Here is an 18,012-nt window from a genome sequence, read left to right as displayed (position 1 = left end):
AAAATAAAAGTATCATTGTGGATTTGTGTTAATAACTAAATGTTTACTCATTGTAAAGCAATATCCTCAAAGTACTCGTTAGGGTTTTTTTTTTTAATTACACTAAATAAATTTTATCCAGTATACTCTGCAAAAGTCATCAGAAATTAAAAGTATCATTGTGGTTAAATAGATTTGTGTTAATAACTAAGTGTTTACTCATTGTAAAGCAAATGGTGGTGGTTGTGCAAACTGTGGCAATGCCTGACAGGTGAGTCAAGGCTCGCTGTGTTTTCTTCTGTTTCCTGAGGAAAATCTAACAAATTCCTGAAACTATGCTGTGCAGAATTTAGCTTAATCTGGTTCTCAGTGTTTAATACTAAAGTAACAGTGTAGTGAAATGAACATAAGTAGCAGCAGTTATAAGAACAGAGCTGTCCCAGCCCCTCACTCCCAGCTGGAGTCCTCCCATGCTTTGGCATTGAGCATTTTGTGAGTGAGCAGCACTCACCAGCTGGCCGTGCTCCTGCTGTCCAAGGGGTGTCCCCAAGGGTCCCTGTTCAGCCCTGGGGTGACAGAGCTGCACAGGGCACTGCTCTGCACAGGTCTGAGGCAGCATCTGTCTCCACATTCTTTTCTGCCTTTTTTTGCTTCTGCTTTTGCACCTGTGCTGTCCATAGTGACTCAACTGCCACTTGTCTGCCTGATAAATGAAATTGGATTGAGAAACTCCTGAAATGGCACAAAGGGGATGTGGTGGGCAGATCCCTTCGGGGCAATACTGGAGCAGGAGAGAAAGCTATCTGTAATTCGTTCCCTAGATAGTGCAGTCTCTGAGATACACTGCAGCTGGAATGTGAAATGTGTGTAGGTGTGTAAAGGTGATGTTTGGGCCTGTCCAATGCAGCTCCCAAAGGGTGAGTGACTCAGGTCTGGTGTTTGCTGTGCCAGCTGCTGTGAGCACAACACGAGGCAAGCAGACCCAGCAGTGGAAACACTAAATGGAAGTGCCATTATCAGACTGGAGATGGAAATAACTAAAAAAATGTCAGTGAGAGGGAGAAACAGAAAGCAGTGTTCCTGGCCAAGTGTGTGTTTGGCACACACAGTCATAACAGTAGATGGGATGAGGGCTGCAGGCCGGAGTGAGGCAGAGCTGAGGAGGGTCTGCAGCTTCCCTTTGGCACATGGGTGATGTTAAAAGGCAGCATCCCTGCTAAGGGGCAGTAGCTGAAGACATTTGGACTCTGGTGTGGTTACAAACGGATCAAACACTTATCTGGTCTCAGTGGTTCCATGGGGACGAGGTGCTGCATCCGTGGTGCTCATGCTGAAGCAGTGGCAGGGTGTGAAGTACCTGCAGGACTCATCCCTGTTCTGCCCTGGTGGTGCTGGGTAGCCGGGGCAGCTCTTGCCAGCAGTGACAGCTGAAGTCACTTGTTGGAAAGTCTGCAAACTCCGGCTACAGCTGCACTTGTCAGGGGCTGTAAGGGAAGTGTAATCAGCCACAGAGATTAATTTGCATCTCAATTAGGAAAGAGTCAGGAGGAAGCTGTAGGGTCTGTTGCTGGAAGGTTGTGGAAGAAATCTCATCAGGCACAAAAGGCTCCCGACTTGGTGCTCCATCGAGCGGAGGACAATATCTGAGTCTGGTTTCCATGGGGACCGGGACTGCAGAGCCGCGGGAGCATCTCGCTGCCCGCAGCCGCTTGGTCACGATGACACAAATTCCACTGCCATGCCCAAACACACATTTCTGTTGGAAATCTCTCTGAAAATTAAGAAGGTAACTACGGCAGACCACATCAGATTTTTTGAAATCTCTTTTTTTATGTTTACGTAACACTTTTGGTTTTAAGGAATTCATTAGGGTGAGAGATTGGTTAAAAACAATTACCTATATTTAAACTTCAGTTTAGAGCCATTCTGGCTACAGGTTCTTTGTGTCCATCGCAGGGCACATGATGGCACTCCCAGGGTGCTGCATGCACAGCTCAGCTGTCTTTGGAACAGTGCTGTCTCTGCTGCAGTGCTTCCACGGGCAGGGATGATTGTGCATCAGTTTATGTTCCAAATTCCCATTTTATTCCTCCTTGGTGCCGTGGAGCAGAGAGGCTGAGTGGCTGCAGCCCCTGCTAATTGGGACTCTTGCCATCCTTGAGTAACTGCTGAGCATGAGGCAGTGTGCTCCAGCAGCCTCTCCAGGCTGCTTTTTCAGGCAGTATCTGACTTTTAATGTGACTGGGACTTACAGAAATCATAAGTAATAAGATGACTTAAATTTTACAAGAAAAAAAATAATATTTAAGCTTACTACAATTGTTGTATTGAAAGGAATATATTTATGCAGATTTTTGAGTGTGTCCGAGCCTCTTTTGTATGTGCTGGGGAAAGGAAGAAATAACCTCTCTTGCAAACAGTTAATTACAAAAACTAAGCATGGGTCTGTTCTGTTTCCAGCAATGCTGAATTTTTAAAAACTGGTGGGAGTGGGGCTGTAAAAGTGCATTTCTGAACGCTCTTGCAGCTTGTGTGAAACAAGCTGTGTGCTGGGAAGGATTTCTGAGCACCTGTGTGATCTGGAGTGCCGTGGCACTAAGCTGCAGCAGAGCTCCTCTCTGGGAGCTGCTCTTGTCTGAGGATAAATACTGAGGGAGAGCAGGGTTTGGATTGAAGTATTACAGGTCTGATTGGCAGCTGCTGTCTAAGGTGACAGTTCCTAAGCTCAGGTGCTAGTCAACCTTCAGACATGAAAATGTAGCTAGTTTGGCAGGTATCAGGCCTCTTGGTTGGCCCATAATTCAATCCTGCTTTCCAGAAAGACACTGGGATTTGGAGATAGTGATGTCTGAGCAAAAAGCTCCTCTTAGAATGCCCAGGGAAATGCAGTTCTCACTGCCTAGGTTATCTTTCCAAATGGAACCATTTCTTTTCTCCTTGGATTGAATTGGCCTAATTTAAAAATTGTTTCAGTGTTATTTTGAGTATGTTACCACTTTGGGTTTTTTATTTCCTCCCCCAATTCAAATAACTCTTATACTCTCAGTCCTTCCTGACTGGGATACTAACTGAATTTAGAGAAAAGCAGGAAATACCCCAACATGTCTGAAATGTTACCTCAGCTTTGAGGAGCTCTTTGTAAGCTTTAAATAAATATAGTGTCTGCCTTGGGGAGTGTAGAATGTGTCTTGTGTGTCAGCACCAGTGGGTTTCTTCCCTGTGTTTGTTTTTCAGTGACTTCTGGTAGTCTTTAATTTATGTTCTTAGCAATTCAAGCTACTGCATGCACTTCCTGTGAATGGGTAAATGGGGAGCTAGTTCTTGTTGGGGTTTATTAACGCACTGATTATAAAATCATCTCTGTGCACAGTCTCGCTTTTGGATGAATTGTTTGTTCTTATGGCAGCAGAGGGGTTTGATCTCCTGCTGCCTGGTGACTCCTGCACTCTCCTTTGCTGTGACACGGGGTGCTGGAGGTGCCTGTGCATTGGAACAAGCACAAAGGAGCGTGGTGGGGATGAGAGCTCCTTATCTGATACCTGAGCACTGGATGTCACCATTTCCCAGCTCACAGTTTGCACTGCTTTCTGTGGACCTGAGGAAAACACAGCCCTTACCCTGGAGAAGTAATTTGATACATGAGTAACTCTCTCACTGTTTTCTCCACTGAAGTGGCAGTGGTGTGCCTGCTGACATGTGCCAGGCAGCAGCTCAAAGGGGTAAAGCCAAAACTCCGTCTAAACACATAACAAAAAAGACATCCATAACTTTAATTCATTACAACTCATCCAGATATTGACATACTAATATATCCTAGATGTGTTAATATCTGGAACCAAGAAGATTAAGCAAAGAACATCAGCTTCAAATTCTGAATTAAATCCCTTTCTTGGCTTAAGCCAATTTCTGATTAACCTAATAGAGAGTACCCAATCTGCTTACCTGCTTTATCTGTGAAAGAAAGGTATTTGCTATGATGGACTTAATTGTGTGAATGGCTGTCAGATGTTCTGGAGGCTCGTGTGGTGTCAGACACATTTTGTGTGTGTTTTGTGGCACTGGCATTTGGAGCTCTGCTGTGGGTACAAGGCAGTGTTTGATCCTGCCGGGGAAATGAGATGGAAAGCCTGTTATTCCTTTCAGAGAGGGTTCACAGTTTGTCCCCTTTATTTCATCCCAAGAAGTGGTGCCCTCCAGCTATATCGATGCTGATAGCAATGGCTATGAAATTCTAAAGCATGTGTCACAGGAGCTGTGACAATTTATGTGACATGGCACCTGACGGTTTTCTGCCGAGCGGCCGGCCCTGGCACGAGTGCCTGCCAGTGGTCACTGTTAGGGGAGCAGCAGGTCCTGCTCATCCCCTTGGCCAGGCTGCCCAGAGCCGAGGGGGGCTGGGGCTGTGCGGGCAGGCTCTGGCAGCTCTGCCCTTCATCCTGCACAGCCGATCAATGGCCGGGCTGGCCGTCTCCTCTGCCTTCCCTCCTCACAGCCAGAACCTTCTCCAGGCAGCGATCGATGCCTCTAATCTGCTGCAGCCTGTAATAAGTCATGCGAGGCAAAGCTTTTAGGTGGCATTACATGGGATTGTGGAGGCGGCTCCTCAGCTCTCATTCATAGAGCTCTTCATGGACTCGCAGAGAATCCACTGCGTCCCGTCGGTGCATATCTAAAGAGTATGAAATGCTTCTGCAGGTCTAAACTCCGCATGCTGCTGCACTGTGCAGACACAATAGGATCACATTTCTCTATTTTCTGTTTCGTGTCCGTTCCTGAACCTGCTGGCGGGCCCTTGTTAGACACACAGCTTGTACCCGCATTGCTGGGGTAGCACGGGCAGCCAGGGGGGCTGCACAGCAATGGTGCAGTTTATTTTGTCACTCTAACATGAGGCACCACTGTCCTTCCCCATGGCTGGGTGCTGCCAAGTTTGCTGAGGGTTGTTGAGGAAGTCCCAGGCTGATTCTGACACAGTTTTAAACTGCTGAGCTCTCGGCAGCATCTGTGCTCCTGAGTAGCACTAAGTAAACCCCAGCAGTATAGAGGCTCTTCTTTGCTGGCTGATGTCATGGAGAGTTCCAAAAACAAACCTGGAGTTAAGTGACATCGAGAATATAATGTGTTTTTAAATGAGAAGTGAGTTTACCGTGTGATATGTGTCAGGGGAAAAAACCCAACAAAACAAACTCAACATTGGATTTCTGAATTACATGTGTACTAGTGTGTGTGTACTGGTTGCTAAAAAGGGTCCTAAACCATACAGTCACTCCTCTTTAAGTCCTTCTAGAGACTGGGAAGTTCTGATCTTGCTGGAAATGGTGTGGTTTGGGTGGTGTAATAGTTCCCAGGAGCCCGGGACAGGGGATGCCTTGCAGGGGCACACAGTGGGTACAGGGCTTGTTTATGAGCAGTAAATATCCCTTTTTATGAGAAGGTGTGGAGTACACAGAGATGCAAACACCTGTCCCAGGATGCTTAATGTTTTCTCCTGGGTTACACAAAGAGCCTCCAATTTGTTTCATGAGGCGCACTTGCTCATTCTTTGGTTCTTTGACAGAAACAAAATTGGTATATTCGCGTTACTAACAAGTACTTCCTCCCGTCTTGTGATGGTTCTCGGTTTGCACGGGGTCTTTTCCAAGTAATTTCTGCCGTTTCCCCCTCCATTCACTTCGAAGGGATGAGGTAGCCGCAGCTCCATTGTGCCTTTCAGGCCCTTCGCGGCGCGTTCCCGCCCGGGTTCTGTCGCGGGCGGCTCGGCGCGGGGCCCGGCGCGCTGCGTTCGCGGCCGGAGCGGCGCTGCCGGTGCCACCGNGGCGGCGGGGCCGCGGGCCGAGCCCTCGCCGGGCTCCCGCGGGCCCCGGGGTCGCTCCCCCGGGCGCGGGGCTTTGTGCGGCCCGGCCGGCTCATTAGCATGCGGGCCGGGCGAGCGGGGCTCTGCTGGCTTACCAGCTGTTCCTGCTGCTCCCGACAATGTCCGGCGGGCCGGGCTGGCCGCGGCCGCCGCGCTCCAGCAGCCTTTCCGCTGGGGATGCCCACGTGGCACCGCAGCGCCGGCCGGCCTCGCATGGCATATGGTGTCTGGATTCATACAAGATGCAAAACTATTCTGCCGCTAATGCACAATGACTCATAGCATTGCTAATTTTTCCAACAAAAGCCCACTTCCACACCCACACTTTTAACCCCTCAGGCTAAAAAGCCTCTTCTTTAGTTTCAAAGCCATGGAAATGTAAGGAGGTGGCTTCTGGATCAATATCTGAAACCCTATATTTATTTAAAGCATATGCACGCTCTAACGCGTATTTTAAATTTCAGTGAAAGCCGGTTTGCAAATCGCCACTATAACGTGCGGCAGGTTTTTTTTGTTCCAAAGTGGATTCATTGTCAAATGCTGGGACTTCTAAATTTTTCAGTAGTTAACGTATTAAAAAAATAATCTGAAGTTACCACCATATATAATAAAAAGTTATTTTCATTTGAGAGGAGGGAATCCAAGCATTGTACCAGTGGATCTACAAGGATTATGTATCCCAGCACAAGTTCCTGTGCCATTTGGTGTAAGCAGTTTGTAGTATTTGGGGATCTGTGCTATTTACTGGCTCTTCAGGGACAATAATTATGCACTTTCCAACTAGAGGGAGCTGCTGGTATCCCTGATGCCGATTCTTAACCTTCCAGTCTAATTCCTTTGTGCGGAATGTATGGCGATCGTTCCGATGTTTTAATAAAATCAAGTTAAATTACCCTGAGTCATTTAGATTAAAAGGACGCGTCTCGCTTCTTGCAGTGTAATCACCAAATTAAACTGCGAAATTCGGGGGAAACTGAAGCAGATCCTGGTTGCTTTTCTGTGGAATTATATAGATCATGAAAAGGCTCGGGCAGAGCGCTCCGAGACAAAAAGCGTGCGGGAGGTAGGAGTGCGGGGCAGCTCCCTCCGCTCCCTCCGGCGGAACAAAGGAACAAAGGGACCTGTGGCCAGGCACCGAGGTGGCCGAGCTTGGTGCTCAGGCTCCCCAGGAGCCACTTGTTACAGGGTCCCCTGCGGGCAGCGCTGCAGCAGGTGAAGGCTCCTGCCGGCAGGGATTTGGGAAGGAGCTTTCCTAGGGAATGGTTGGAGGGTTCCTGGGGGGCTGATGACTCCGCGGTGGGATGCGCTGTGTGCTCGCCAGGGCAAACCCCAGGTGCTGGCCTTGGAAAGGCAGTTTCCATCCTGCAGGGCTGTTCTCTTGTCCCAGAAACAGCAGTGGGAAGGCACAAAGGCTGCAGGAGAGCAGATCCACATGTGGGCATTTCCATGGGTACTTCCCCAGCGCTCCAGGGACTGGTGGTAGCACAAACACGCAGTCGCCAGTACAGGTTTATGCCATTTTTCAAACTTCTCTTTTTCTCTTTGGAAGAGACCCTGACTTCAGTGTGTGATTTTTGTGAGCCGTGCATGCTGAAATTGTTTAATGAAAAGTTAAGGAATAACTTTCTAAACAGGAAAAACATTTTTAAGCTTAGAATTGTATTTTCTTTATGACTTTGTTTCTCTGTTATTGAAAATGAGTGGCTTAGTTGCGTGCTGGCCATGCTTTGAGGAGGTGAGACACATCTGACTCCCCTTCAGCCTGACTGGCTCTCTGCAGCTGATACCAAAAGGAGGGAGGCACAGAAATTTTTGTGCCTGCTATATAAAAGATATTTTGATGGGCAGCACCATGATCCTACATTGTCCTTTAGAGAGGCAAGGCTTCCCCTCCACCTGCACTTGAAAAGCTTTGAAAGCCATCCTGTTACTGGGGACATGAACATGGTGGCGTTAAGCGAGAGGAATAGGAGAAAGCTGCTTTTTGTAGCAGGTTTTCTGGCTGGCATATTCAGTTTACGCGTTTTTTTTCCCTCAGTATCGTAATTCTGTGTGTATTTCCCAGTGCTTTTACCTGTCAGGTTCTAGTGTATAAACAGGAGCAGATGGCTTTTGATGATTTCTTAAACCTAATGTTTAGTAACAATTTAGTGCACGTACAGTATTTCCTGTTGAACAAAGTCTCAGGTAATTTTCTGGGTTTTAGTACTTCTCTGAATTGGCCTGGGCCAGCTTTTTTTATCTGTTAACTTGTGCTGAACAGCTGGATTTGTGGCCCCTCTTTAGAGTCATCTACCTGGCTGACTTTCACCCGTGAGACAGTGTAGATTATCTGACACCTTGCTGTCCCTACGATTGTGGGTTCCTGAAGTAAAACAGGCCTTCCCCTGTGCACCTTCCAGCTGAGAACCCCTGAAGGGTTGTTTGGGGACCAATTATTTCTCTGAAATCTTGGTGTCACCTGTGTAACAAACTTGGGGTTAGCTCAGCATCTCAGTCCTGCGAAGCCCTGACACCAAAAATGTGCCATGGCAGTGAATCCCTTACAGCTTAGGGACTGAGCTCAAGCTCCCAGGCCCTTTGCTTTTCTGTGTTTCTGAAAGCTCTTTCCTGAATATGTGCCATCCTTATGACCCTGACTGGTTGTTGCTACTGAAAGGGGGCTTGTGAGGACTGTGCTTGCCACACTGGCACCCTTCAGGCAGTGTGGCAGTGCAGGCAGGATCACAGAGGCCCAGAGCACTTTGGAGAACAAGCCCTGAGGCTGCTGCTCAGACAGTCCCCATATCATAAGTGAACAGGGCTCTGCACTTTGGATTTCTGTGTCCAGCCCACCACCTTCCTCTCCCTACTGCTAGCTTCTCTCAGAGCTGGGAAATGTGAGGCTCTGAAAACACCTTTTCCCACAGGCAGTCCGATGGTAAGAATGGAAGATTTTTGTGTCCTTAACTGTTAAATACAAGTCTGTATTATCTGAAGGTTTCAAGTTGTAGGAATAGCAGTTACACCCACATGTGCCAGGCTGAGTAATTGAGGGAGAGCACAACCCTCATCGTTAACTCCCCGAGCCTGGCAGGAGGGAGGGATTGTTCCAGTCCAGAACTGTTTGAATTCACAAACCTTTCCTTTCTAGGCTTTTGCAGAACCTGTTGGGTTTTGTACGCCCATGTTTTATGACTTGTTGCCATGATAATTCATCTCATCTTACAGGTTTCTCTAATTGTGATTGATGTGTAATCATTCATTTTATTGAACCTCATTAAGGTCTGTGAACCTCTGTCCCAACTTGCAGTAATTAGAGCCCAGATAGCCATTCCATCTGTTCTCAAGCACTGGTTAATTAATGAACTTTTAACGTGTTCTTTGCCTTGTAAAAGCCCTCAGTATTCTCAAGTTGCTGAATAGGATTTGCATGCCAGCATTTCCGTTTGTTTCAAATGCCACAGCAACGTGCAGTTTGGAATCCCAAAAGTCAACACACAAAGTCCCAGGATCTCGGAAAGCAAAGTGGAGAGATTTTACTTTCTGTTCCCACTTTGTGCATCAATTACAGTATCTGTGAAACTGGAGTTTGCAAACAAATGCCTCACAGGGTCTCCAGTGTTCTTTACTGCCCAAACCAGTGGGTTTGAATATTCTGTTGTATTGCTAAAGAGAATACACAGACATCAGTAAACCAAATGTTTCATTTTTCATGTTAGTACTTACTGGAAGAACATTAGAAACATGATACCTACAGACACACATTTTCCTGCCCTCATATTTCATCCTTTTGTTACATTTTGAGCATCAGGCCCAAGACAGCTTTGCTAGGTTTATGTAGCATTCACTACAAGGAGATTTTTAGGATGGAGCAGAATCCACCACTGCCTCTGGAGTTGTCAGAGGGGCTGCTGTGGTCCAGGACTGGGGGAAATCAGCAGGACCCAAGCTTCTGAGAGATTCTCTGCTTTACCTCTGTACATTCTGACTGTGCAGTAACTTGATGAGTCAGTGATCTGTGTGCAGAGAATAAATAATTGCATTTGTAAAAAATTAATTCCATTTCTGTTTGCTGAGCAGACAGGAGAGGCAGTATTTCCAGTGGCAGGAGTTTAAAGAAAATGTTGGGGTTTTTGTGCATTGTTGCATTCATGATCTGCTGCTGGTTTTTACACACAGGACTGTGGTGTAGGGCTGTAGCTGTGCTCTGCCTCGTTTGGATTGATCTGTGTTTACCTTCAATATTCAGGACAAGAATTAAGTCATACCACTCAACTCCCTCAAAATCCCTTTCAGCGTCCAAAGGCCAACCATCTGTCCGGTCCAGCCATTCTTTCCTTCCCCAGTATGTGCTTTAGCCAGTGCTTTGAGCAAGGCTGTACCCTGAAGAAGCAAAATATGAAGGGAAATAAAGGTCTAGGGCCTGGGGCCATGTTTAGCAATGCAAACCCTGTAAATTGCAGATAATTTTTGTGAAACAAGTGCAGAGAGCCCCTGATTCTGTGGTACTTGGTCTGTGGCACGGTGGTGTCCAAGGCACAGGCAGGCTTCTCTGTGGAGGGATTTCCAGAACAGCTACTTTTAATTCCTTTTCCAGCATTTCTGTGTGCCAGATCATCTCACCACTGATCCACATTTCAAACAGTCCACTTGGCAAATCCACATGTGCTTCCCTGCTCTTTTTTAGGACTGAAGCATTTTAAGTTGCTGGCAGATCTGCAAGAAAAATGGCTTTCTTTCTCCAGCATTTTGGGAAGTGCAGGTGTTTTGTCTGGAAATGTGCTGGCTTGTGCGCAGTGTCAGGTGTGTGGGGCTCAGTCATAGTGCCACCTCTTCTCCATTGCTGATGTTCTGCAAGTCCAAGGCTGGGATCTTGTTGAAGTTCTTCCATATGTTGTTCCTCTGGCTGAGATTTAGTTAGAAACAAATCCATTTAGGGGGTGCAGTTCTGTTTACATGAGGAAAACTGGGATGTTCTTCCTGGGCAGTCCCTCTCCTGCTCTCCACAAGCATTTGCGCTCTGTTTAGCACATTTTCAGATGAACAAATGTGCAGACAACCTTGGTGAGGTTTGAGCAGCAAACAGAGCATGCAGGTGAAGGAATGAGGGGAGGGACCTCTTGCCCCTCTCTGGAGGGATCATGCTGTTGCCTGTGCTCTGGTTTTCTGGATGTCCAAAGATGTCTCCAGTGTTTACTTCTCAGGGCTGATGGATGTGAGTTCTACTGCAAGCACACCTACAGGCACAAATCTCTGCTTTAATGCAACAGAACGAGTTCAGATGCTGCATATGTATTTTAGCAATATTTTCTTTTAAATCTATAAGCAGGGGTCGCATTCCATCTTTAGTTAGCTAAATGGAAGGGCTAATTAAGGGAATTACACTTAAGGCTGTTCTCTGTCAGGTAACTGATTTTATACAATAGCCATTTACATTCAGATTTTAATATTACCTGTATTTTGTTTAGTAATAACTTATTTTTATTTTTAGATTAAAATATTTTAGCAGCCTTTCTGTAGGTTGCCTGTAAAATGTTTGATGTTATTTGGGTTTATTAAGAGAGATAAGAGGGATGTTGTTCTATCAGCTGTTAAATATTATTGCATGTTAATCCATATTTTAAAAGTTCAAAGTCTGTGCTAGCTCATGTTTCTCTGTTCTTGTTGCTGTTGGTACAGAAGTGCTCGTATGGAGCATTGCCATTTGTGTGAAAAATAGAATTCAGCTCAGGCTATGCATAGATTGTCAGAAAGATTAAAGTGTGCATCGTGCAATTTTTCCTCTTTCAGAAAGGGGCCTTTGATGTGCTAATGTTCACTTTCTCTCTTTTCATGGCGAAGTGCTGGGCATTGTTTCGGGCTGCAGAGCAGTGTCTGCCTCGGAGGCAGATTCTAACGCCCCGGAGCCGAACCTTGCGCAAGGTAGCAGCATCTGCAGATACTGCTGGCATTGTCCGGGGATCAGATAGCAGTGTGCCTGCACAGATAAACACCGGGGCAGGCAGTGAGGAGAGGTGTTGCCAAGAAAGCCAAATATTTAATATCCAATATCCCACTTCTGTGTGCCAGTGTTCCTGCTGTTACACCGAGTCACACGCCGCAAGCCCAAACTGGAAAGCTTGGCAGTGCAAGAGGCACTCACTGTAGGCTCTGAAATCACACCCAAAGACAAGGCTGTCATGTATTTCCAAAGTTATCTGGCAAGTGAAATTATTTGGATGCGCTCATCTTGGGTTGCAGTGTGCATTTTCCAGCTAATGGATGAAATTCTGCAGGCTGCTCACAGGACCAGCTTGAGCTGAAGTAGCAGGGGCCTGATGTGGGTGGTGACAGTCATGGTGACAAAGGTGTGTGGAGAATGAGCAGCTATGAACAGCCTTTCTTATGCCAAAATACATCAATTCTCCTTTTGTAATTGACGGGGAAGAAATGATTTCCTGAGTTCCTCAGAATGTAAGTATGAGAAGAGACAGTGTGTAACTGGGCAGGAGCGAGTGGAGTGCTGGTTGTGCAAAAGACGGATTAGTTGGTATTTGAATGATAAAAGCCTTTCTTTTCAAACTGGGTGAAATTTGAGACAGTAAGTTAAACAAAACCTGGAATAAAACTTGAATACAGGAAAACCTGACAGCAGCACGTAGTGTTCCTGCTGTGTAGCTTCTTCCCCGGGTCGCCCATCCCTGCATATTCCCCCTTCCCCTCTTCCACCAACTTTGATGCTTCATTAAAGATTCATCCTGTGCTCCGTGCCTTCTCTCTGGGATCCTCACGATCTCCTTTCATACCCAACATGACTCAGCAGTTAAGGATGTCAAAGAACTTCAGAAGTTGAGCTTAAAGGGCACTGGCTGGAAGCAGCCGTGAGAGCACTGCGGAGGTGATGTGCTTCAGCTGAAGCTTCCCAGGTTTGTGCTCAGGCTGGGTCTGTGGGGAGGCTGTGCCACCTGGGCACCAGGACGGAGCTGCTGGGCACACAGGCTCCCCTGGGGTCCCTTCTGGGACGTGTGGAGCTGCAGACGGTGCTTGGAGGCACGTGCCGGGGAAGGGTCGGCCTGCGCGGTGATTTGTGGTCCCCTCACAAAGGAGCCTCTCTGTGCTGGCTGCAGAATGAGACGTGTCAGAAGGGCCTGGCAGGAAGCAGATGGAAGGGGCTGTGCAGAGCAGAGTGGCTGTCGCCGGGGGCTCCGGGGCAGGTTTTTGGTAGCCTTGGAAAAATGACTGGAGCAGCTCACATGTCACCAGTTGCCATCCACCTCTCCTGCCTGCGCTGGCTTGCGGGGACCGGTGACTTTCCTGCAGGATTCCCCTCCTCCCATCACAGCTGTCTGTGCAGCAGCACTGGCTCGCTCATTTGCCATCTCAAATCAGATTAATTGTCCATTTTAACAAAGTGCTGCCGCTCTGCGAGTCGGCCGTAATCTCATCGGGGTGGAAGTGGGTGCTCCATAATCCAGACACCTCGGGATGCAGGAGTGCACAGCACAGTTGCTCACTGATGTATCCCTGGTGTATCTGTGTGACCCCCAGCCTTGTGAGCACCTGGGGGTCTCACAGGGGCACAGGTCACTGCACCTCCCACTTGGTGACATGCAGGGCCCAGCCCCAGCCTGCTCTGCTCCTGCACTGCTCTTCAGCAGCTTTTAACCTCAGCATTTCTTTGAGACTACCTCGTGTTTTGTCACTTCTTGTTTCTGCCGTATTTATTCCAATAGGAGTAAATATTGGAATTTTTCTTTTGCACAGTTCTGGGCTTCAGCACTTCCATTCCCCTTCCCCTGTGTGTTAATACCTGTATAATATGTACCTGTATACCATAGTCTGGTTCCTGGTCTCATTCTCACTCCTTTTCAGAGCTGGTTTGAACCTGGCCAGTCCTGGGTGCTAAAGCAGGCTGTCAGCTCAGGTGTGCAGCCCTCCCCACTGCCCTCTCTGCTCTTCCACCAGCATTCCTCTTGTGCTTGGGTTTAGAACTTGGTTGTTTGTAGAACTTGGTGTGCTGCACTGCTCACTTAGGAATTTATCCTGTAGTTAACTGTAATGATAAGACTTCATGGCCACCCTGAGTTACTAGAAACTTACAGGGAAATTTTTTCAGAACCAGTAAAACATTTAGAGGAAGTTAGCAGCAGTGAAACCAATGTATTGACTTGCCTTTTTGTGTAGGAGTCACTTATGTTTTCAGTTCTGCTCCCTTTCCACTCATACATCCCACCTCATAAGTTTTAAAAAAGCAGATTTTATAAATATGCACCAGAATTTTAATTTACTCCTCTGGGAAAATGAAGAGCCATCACAGCATACACTCTGGCTGAGCTGTGCTGTGGAAGTGGAATCCAGTTTCCCTACTGGGAGGTCACTTTCAGGGGGAAAAAAATGTTACTTTAAATGCTGACTTAATCTTCTGCTTTTGGGGATGCCTTTTGGCTGAGGCAGCCGGCAGTGAGTGAGTGCTGCTCTACCTGTTGTGGGCTGTCTGTTGAAAGGGTACGTTCATTTAATGGATTTTAAGCAACATTATTCAAAGATCAACAGAAGGCATTCTGAGTTATATGAATAAAAGATTTCCCCGTGCTCCTTGTTAACCCTGCGGTGACAGTCAGTGTCACTGAAGTGCAGCCACCTGGCAGGGTGCTGTGGCCTCAGCTGCTGCAGGGCTGGAGGCAGTGCCAGGTGCTGCCGTGCGGTTCCAGCCACTGGTCAGCGTGGCCGGGGTGGCCACAGGAACCTGCTGGGGACACAGGTACAGCAGGGAAAGGGACACTGAGAAATGGAGCCGTGGCTGAGCCCCTGGTCAGCCCTGGGAGGTGTTTGTCTATGCCACCCACAGCCCCGTGCCCAGGGCAGCCCACGCTCAGTCCCTGCTTTGGAATATCCACAAATGTGTCAGGTGATCGTTTTAAACCTCTGTCCTCCTTATATTGGTTTTAATTTAAAGCTGGGAAATCCCCGCTGGTTTCTTGCTTGGCTTTCTCTAATTTGTTCTTCTTTCCTACCCTCTAACATCGAGCAATTTCCCAGCTTGTCTCACCACAGCAACAAGTCTGTTTCGTGTTAAGCATCTTGCAAATGGTGTCACTCATAATGGATGTGATAATAAGCCCCAGTTACTTGTCCCTGATTGTAATAAATGTAATATATAGACCTATAATAGACCTGAAACTGAGCCATTTAGTGTTAGACCCAGAAATAATGAAAAGATCTGTAATAAACTACAAGGGGCAAAATTGGCAAAATTACTTTGTGTAATTGTATTTTGTTCTGCTTGTAGCTGCCAGATCATCATACTCTTATCAAACTGACAGGCTTTGGTAACATTTAGTAGGTGATAAAATATATTTTTAAATTGAAAAGACTTGTTCCTTAATGAGTGAGTTTGACAGTCCATCAGTTATATCCGAGGCACAGAGGTGAGACGTCGTTCCACTGGCTGTGATTCAGTTAAAACTAAATTAATTGAGCTTCTTTTAGCAACAAATTCATTTGGCATGTGCATTTATATTCCATATAATTCCAAGAATCCCTCTATCTGTGTGCTGCTCAGCAGCAGCTCAGTGAGGCTGCTCTGCTGAGCACACAAAGCCACCTTAGTGTCACTGCAGTTGTTCCACGGGGTGGGAATCACACCCCATGAATGGCAGCGCAAATAATTTTGTTGTAGACAGTGTGTAAACAATTTTGTGGCGTATTCTCCTTTAGAAAGAGTCTGACATAATGTCCCCTTCCCCTGTCTCTGGCAATTTAGGTTCAAAGCTGGGAATTGCAGAGGCTGGCACCTTCAGGTCTGAATGGTTTGGAGTATGGCATTGTCCCAGGAGATTCCCAACTGTACCTTCACCTGGGTACTGCTGTGATGGAGCTTGACCTGTTCCTTGTCTCCAGGTGCACTGTGGAGCAGATATCATGTGGCATGTGAGCTCTTTTGGTGACATTTCTGGCTTTAGACTGTCCTTGTGTTTGGGGAGAAGAGTGGCAACAAGTGTAGGAATGGTATAAATACATGGGTGTTAAACTGGAGACGCTGCAAGTCTGTGTGGTTGTGTATGTGCAATGACCAAAGCATAACAGCACCACTTCAAAAACTTTTTTGACCCCCTCTCTTTTGCTTTTTTGGGCTTTTTTTTTTTAAATTATAAAATTTTAACATATAAGTGAATACCAACAGCATTTTTTCATAAACGGATATAATTCATAAAATAAGCTCACAAACCTTGTGGGCAAGTCCACACCTTTCCTACATGTCTGGGTGCAGCATCCCCCTGCCAGCAGCTCCTCTTCATTTATGGTGGGAGAACCTCATTGCCCAGCTGTCCTGGCTGCACCACTTGGGATCTGGAGTTTGGCTGGATCCCTGTGAGCTCCACCTGGAATTTCACAGTGGAGCTAGTGTGGATCCCAGCATGGGTTCTTGCTCTCCCCAGTGCCCTCAGGAGAGAGGAGCCCAGCATCACTGCTCTGGGGCACTGGGAAGGTGGCTTTCAATGAGACCTGGGCAACTCCTGTCCTTTTATCTCTCAGGATTGAGTAGGGAACTGTATGGCTACTTCCAGACAAAGTATATTTGGGGGGAATCATGCCCCACTAATTTGCTGGTGAAAACCTTGTGCCCAGGTGTCACGATACAGAACTCTGTCATAAGCAGTCTCTCGGTGGTTAGATCTTGGTGTGCCCTGTGGAATGAGTTACCAGTCAAGGCTCCTGCAGCTCTGAACTGGAAACAGGCCATTATGTCATCATTGTAACTGAAATATTTCTATCCAAGCCGTGTTAGTACAGTGGTGAGCACAGAATGAAGTGGCCAACTGGACCTTGGATGGGCAGAGGGCTGGTTGCACCATACAAAATGTTGAGTGCCATGTTTTAGGCACAGCTGTGTGTGGTTTGTCACCTCTGTAGCACATGAGGAGCATGCTTAATGGGAACGAAGTTCATAAAGGGAATGAGGCGCAGGCCCAGCTTTTTTTTCAGCAGAGCAGGTACAAGCACAGCTAGCTGGGAGGAGGGCATTGCAGGGACTCTGGTAGAATTACAAAGCTTTGGGTAGGGATGAGCTCTAGTGCTGTCCCAGTACAGAGTGGTGTGGGAGCAGGGGGTGACCCCGTGTCCCTTTGCTCCTGCTGCAGAGCTGGTCTGTAATGGTACGTGGGTCTGCTCCCGAGGGCTTCCCGCCCGCAGGAGGGCTTGGAAATTAAGATGAAAGCTTCTTTTCTGCCTTATTCATAATAAATGCAAGATTCTCCCCTGAAGCACTTGCCATGACTAATGTGCTACATATTCTTGCTATCCCCAAGTGGTAGGTGAGTGCTTCTGCCAGATAGGTGCTCGCAGCACACCTTGGGCCCTGCGCTGCCCAGCAGTGTCAGGAGCCAGGCACCGGTGTGGAGCTCCCCACAGACAAGTGTGAGCTGGAGCCTTTAGCCTCAGGGCACCTTCAGTATGGCTTTGCTGTGACACTGCTTGATTTCCACAGAGATGCTTTGGAACCATGTGAAACGTGTTTCTGCTGTTGTTGTTGTTTCCCTTTAAAGCAATTACTGGGAGTCTGCGTGGGAGCCGCTGTTTCACTCCGTGTGCACTGGAAACGCTGTGGCAGCATGCCCTGTGGCTCGGGGCACTCGCAGGTTCTGGGGGACCTGAGGCCCACCTCCATCAGTCAGCACTGAGGTTCTTTTGTGATCTTTGTGAGGGGACCCAGCTCCCGCTGTGGGGAGGGAGGTGGCAGAGCTACATGCGCTGGGAGAACAAACGCTCCACAAACGAGGAATCCGTTTGCAGACCTCTCTCTACCTGTCGGTCTCAGGGAGAGTCGTGTCTCTTCCACACCAGGGTGTTCTGGGCTCCAGCCATCCTCCCCCAGCACAGAGGGCTGCCTGTCAGTGTGATTGGTGGCACAGCAGCAGAAAATTATGCCGCAGAGAGGATGAGCTCTTGGTTTTGGCAGCAGAGAATCATCTGCCCGTTTTGGATAAGGAGGAGGAACAGCAGCCCTGGCACAGGCCGGCCCTGCTCCGCCAAGGGAGCCCTGGCTCCCCCGGCTGCAGTGTGGACAGATGGCCGTGATGGGGGCTGGCTGTGGGCAGAGGGGGCCCACAGACCCCATCGGTCACACAGCCTCTGCTCGCGTGCGTCTCAAGTGTTACACGAACCCATTTAAGGCAGGCATCACTGGAAAGTTTCCATCTCAGATGCTCTGGTTTATA

The 18,012-nt window shown here is 47.7% G+C and overlaps 1 protein-coding gene across 3 annotated transcripts in view; it reads left to right on the top strand.

Moving 5' to 3' along the window:
• Nucleotides 1–18,012, top strand: part of RALGAPA2 (Ral GTPase activating protein catalytic subunit alpha 2) — a 94,999-nt gene that overhangs the window by 60,895 nt on the left and 16,092 nt on the right. The window contains exon 39 of one of the 3 annotated variants that reach the window (XM_039717093.1): nt 15,558–15,737. The exons of the other annotated variants lie outside the window; for them this stretch is intronic. Coding sequence (XP_039573027.1) covers nt 15,558–15,600 — 43 coding nt within the window. The 3' untranslated portion in view covers nt 15,601–15,737. Of the gene's footprint in view, nt 1–15,557; nt 15,738–18,012 lie in introns of those variants that run through there. 3 annotated transcript variants of the gene reach the window in all.

This window comes from Passer montanus, unplaced genomic scaffold (assembly GCF_014805655.1).
Source record: "Passer montanus isolate IOZ18808 unplaced genomic scaffold, ASM1480565v1 scaffold37, whole genome shotgun sequence".
Classification (NCBI taxonomy): domain Eukaryota; kingdom Metazoa; phylum Chordata; class Aves; order Passeriformes; family Passeridae; genus Passer; species Passer montanus.
This window is presented reverse-complemented; position numbering and strand designations above follow the sequence as displayed.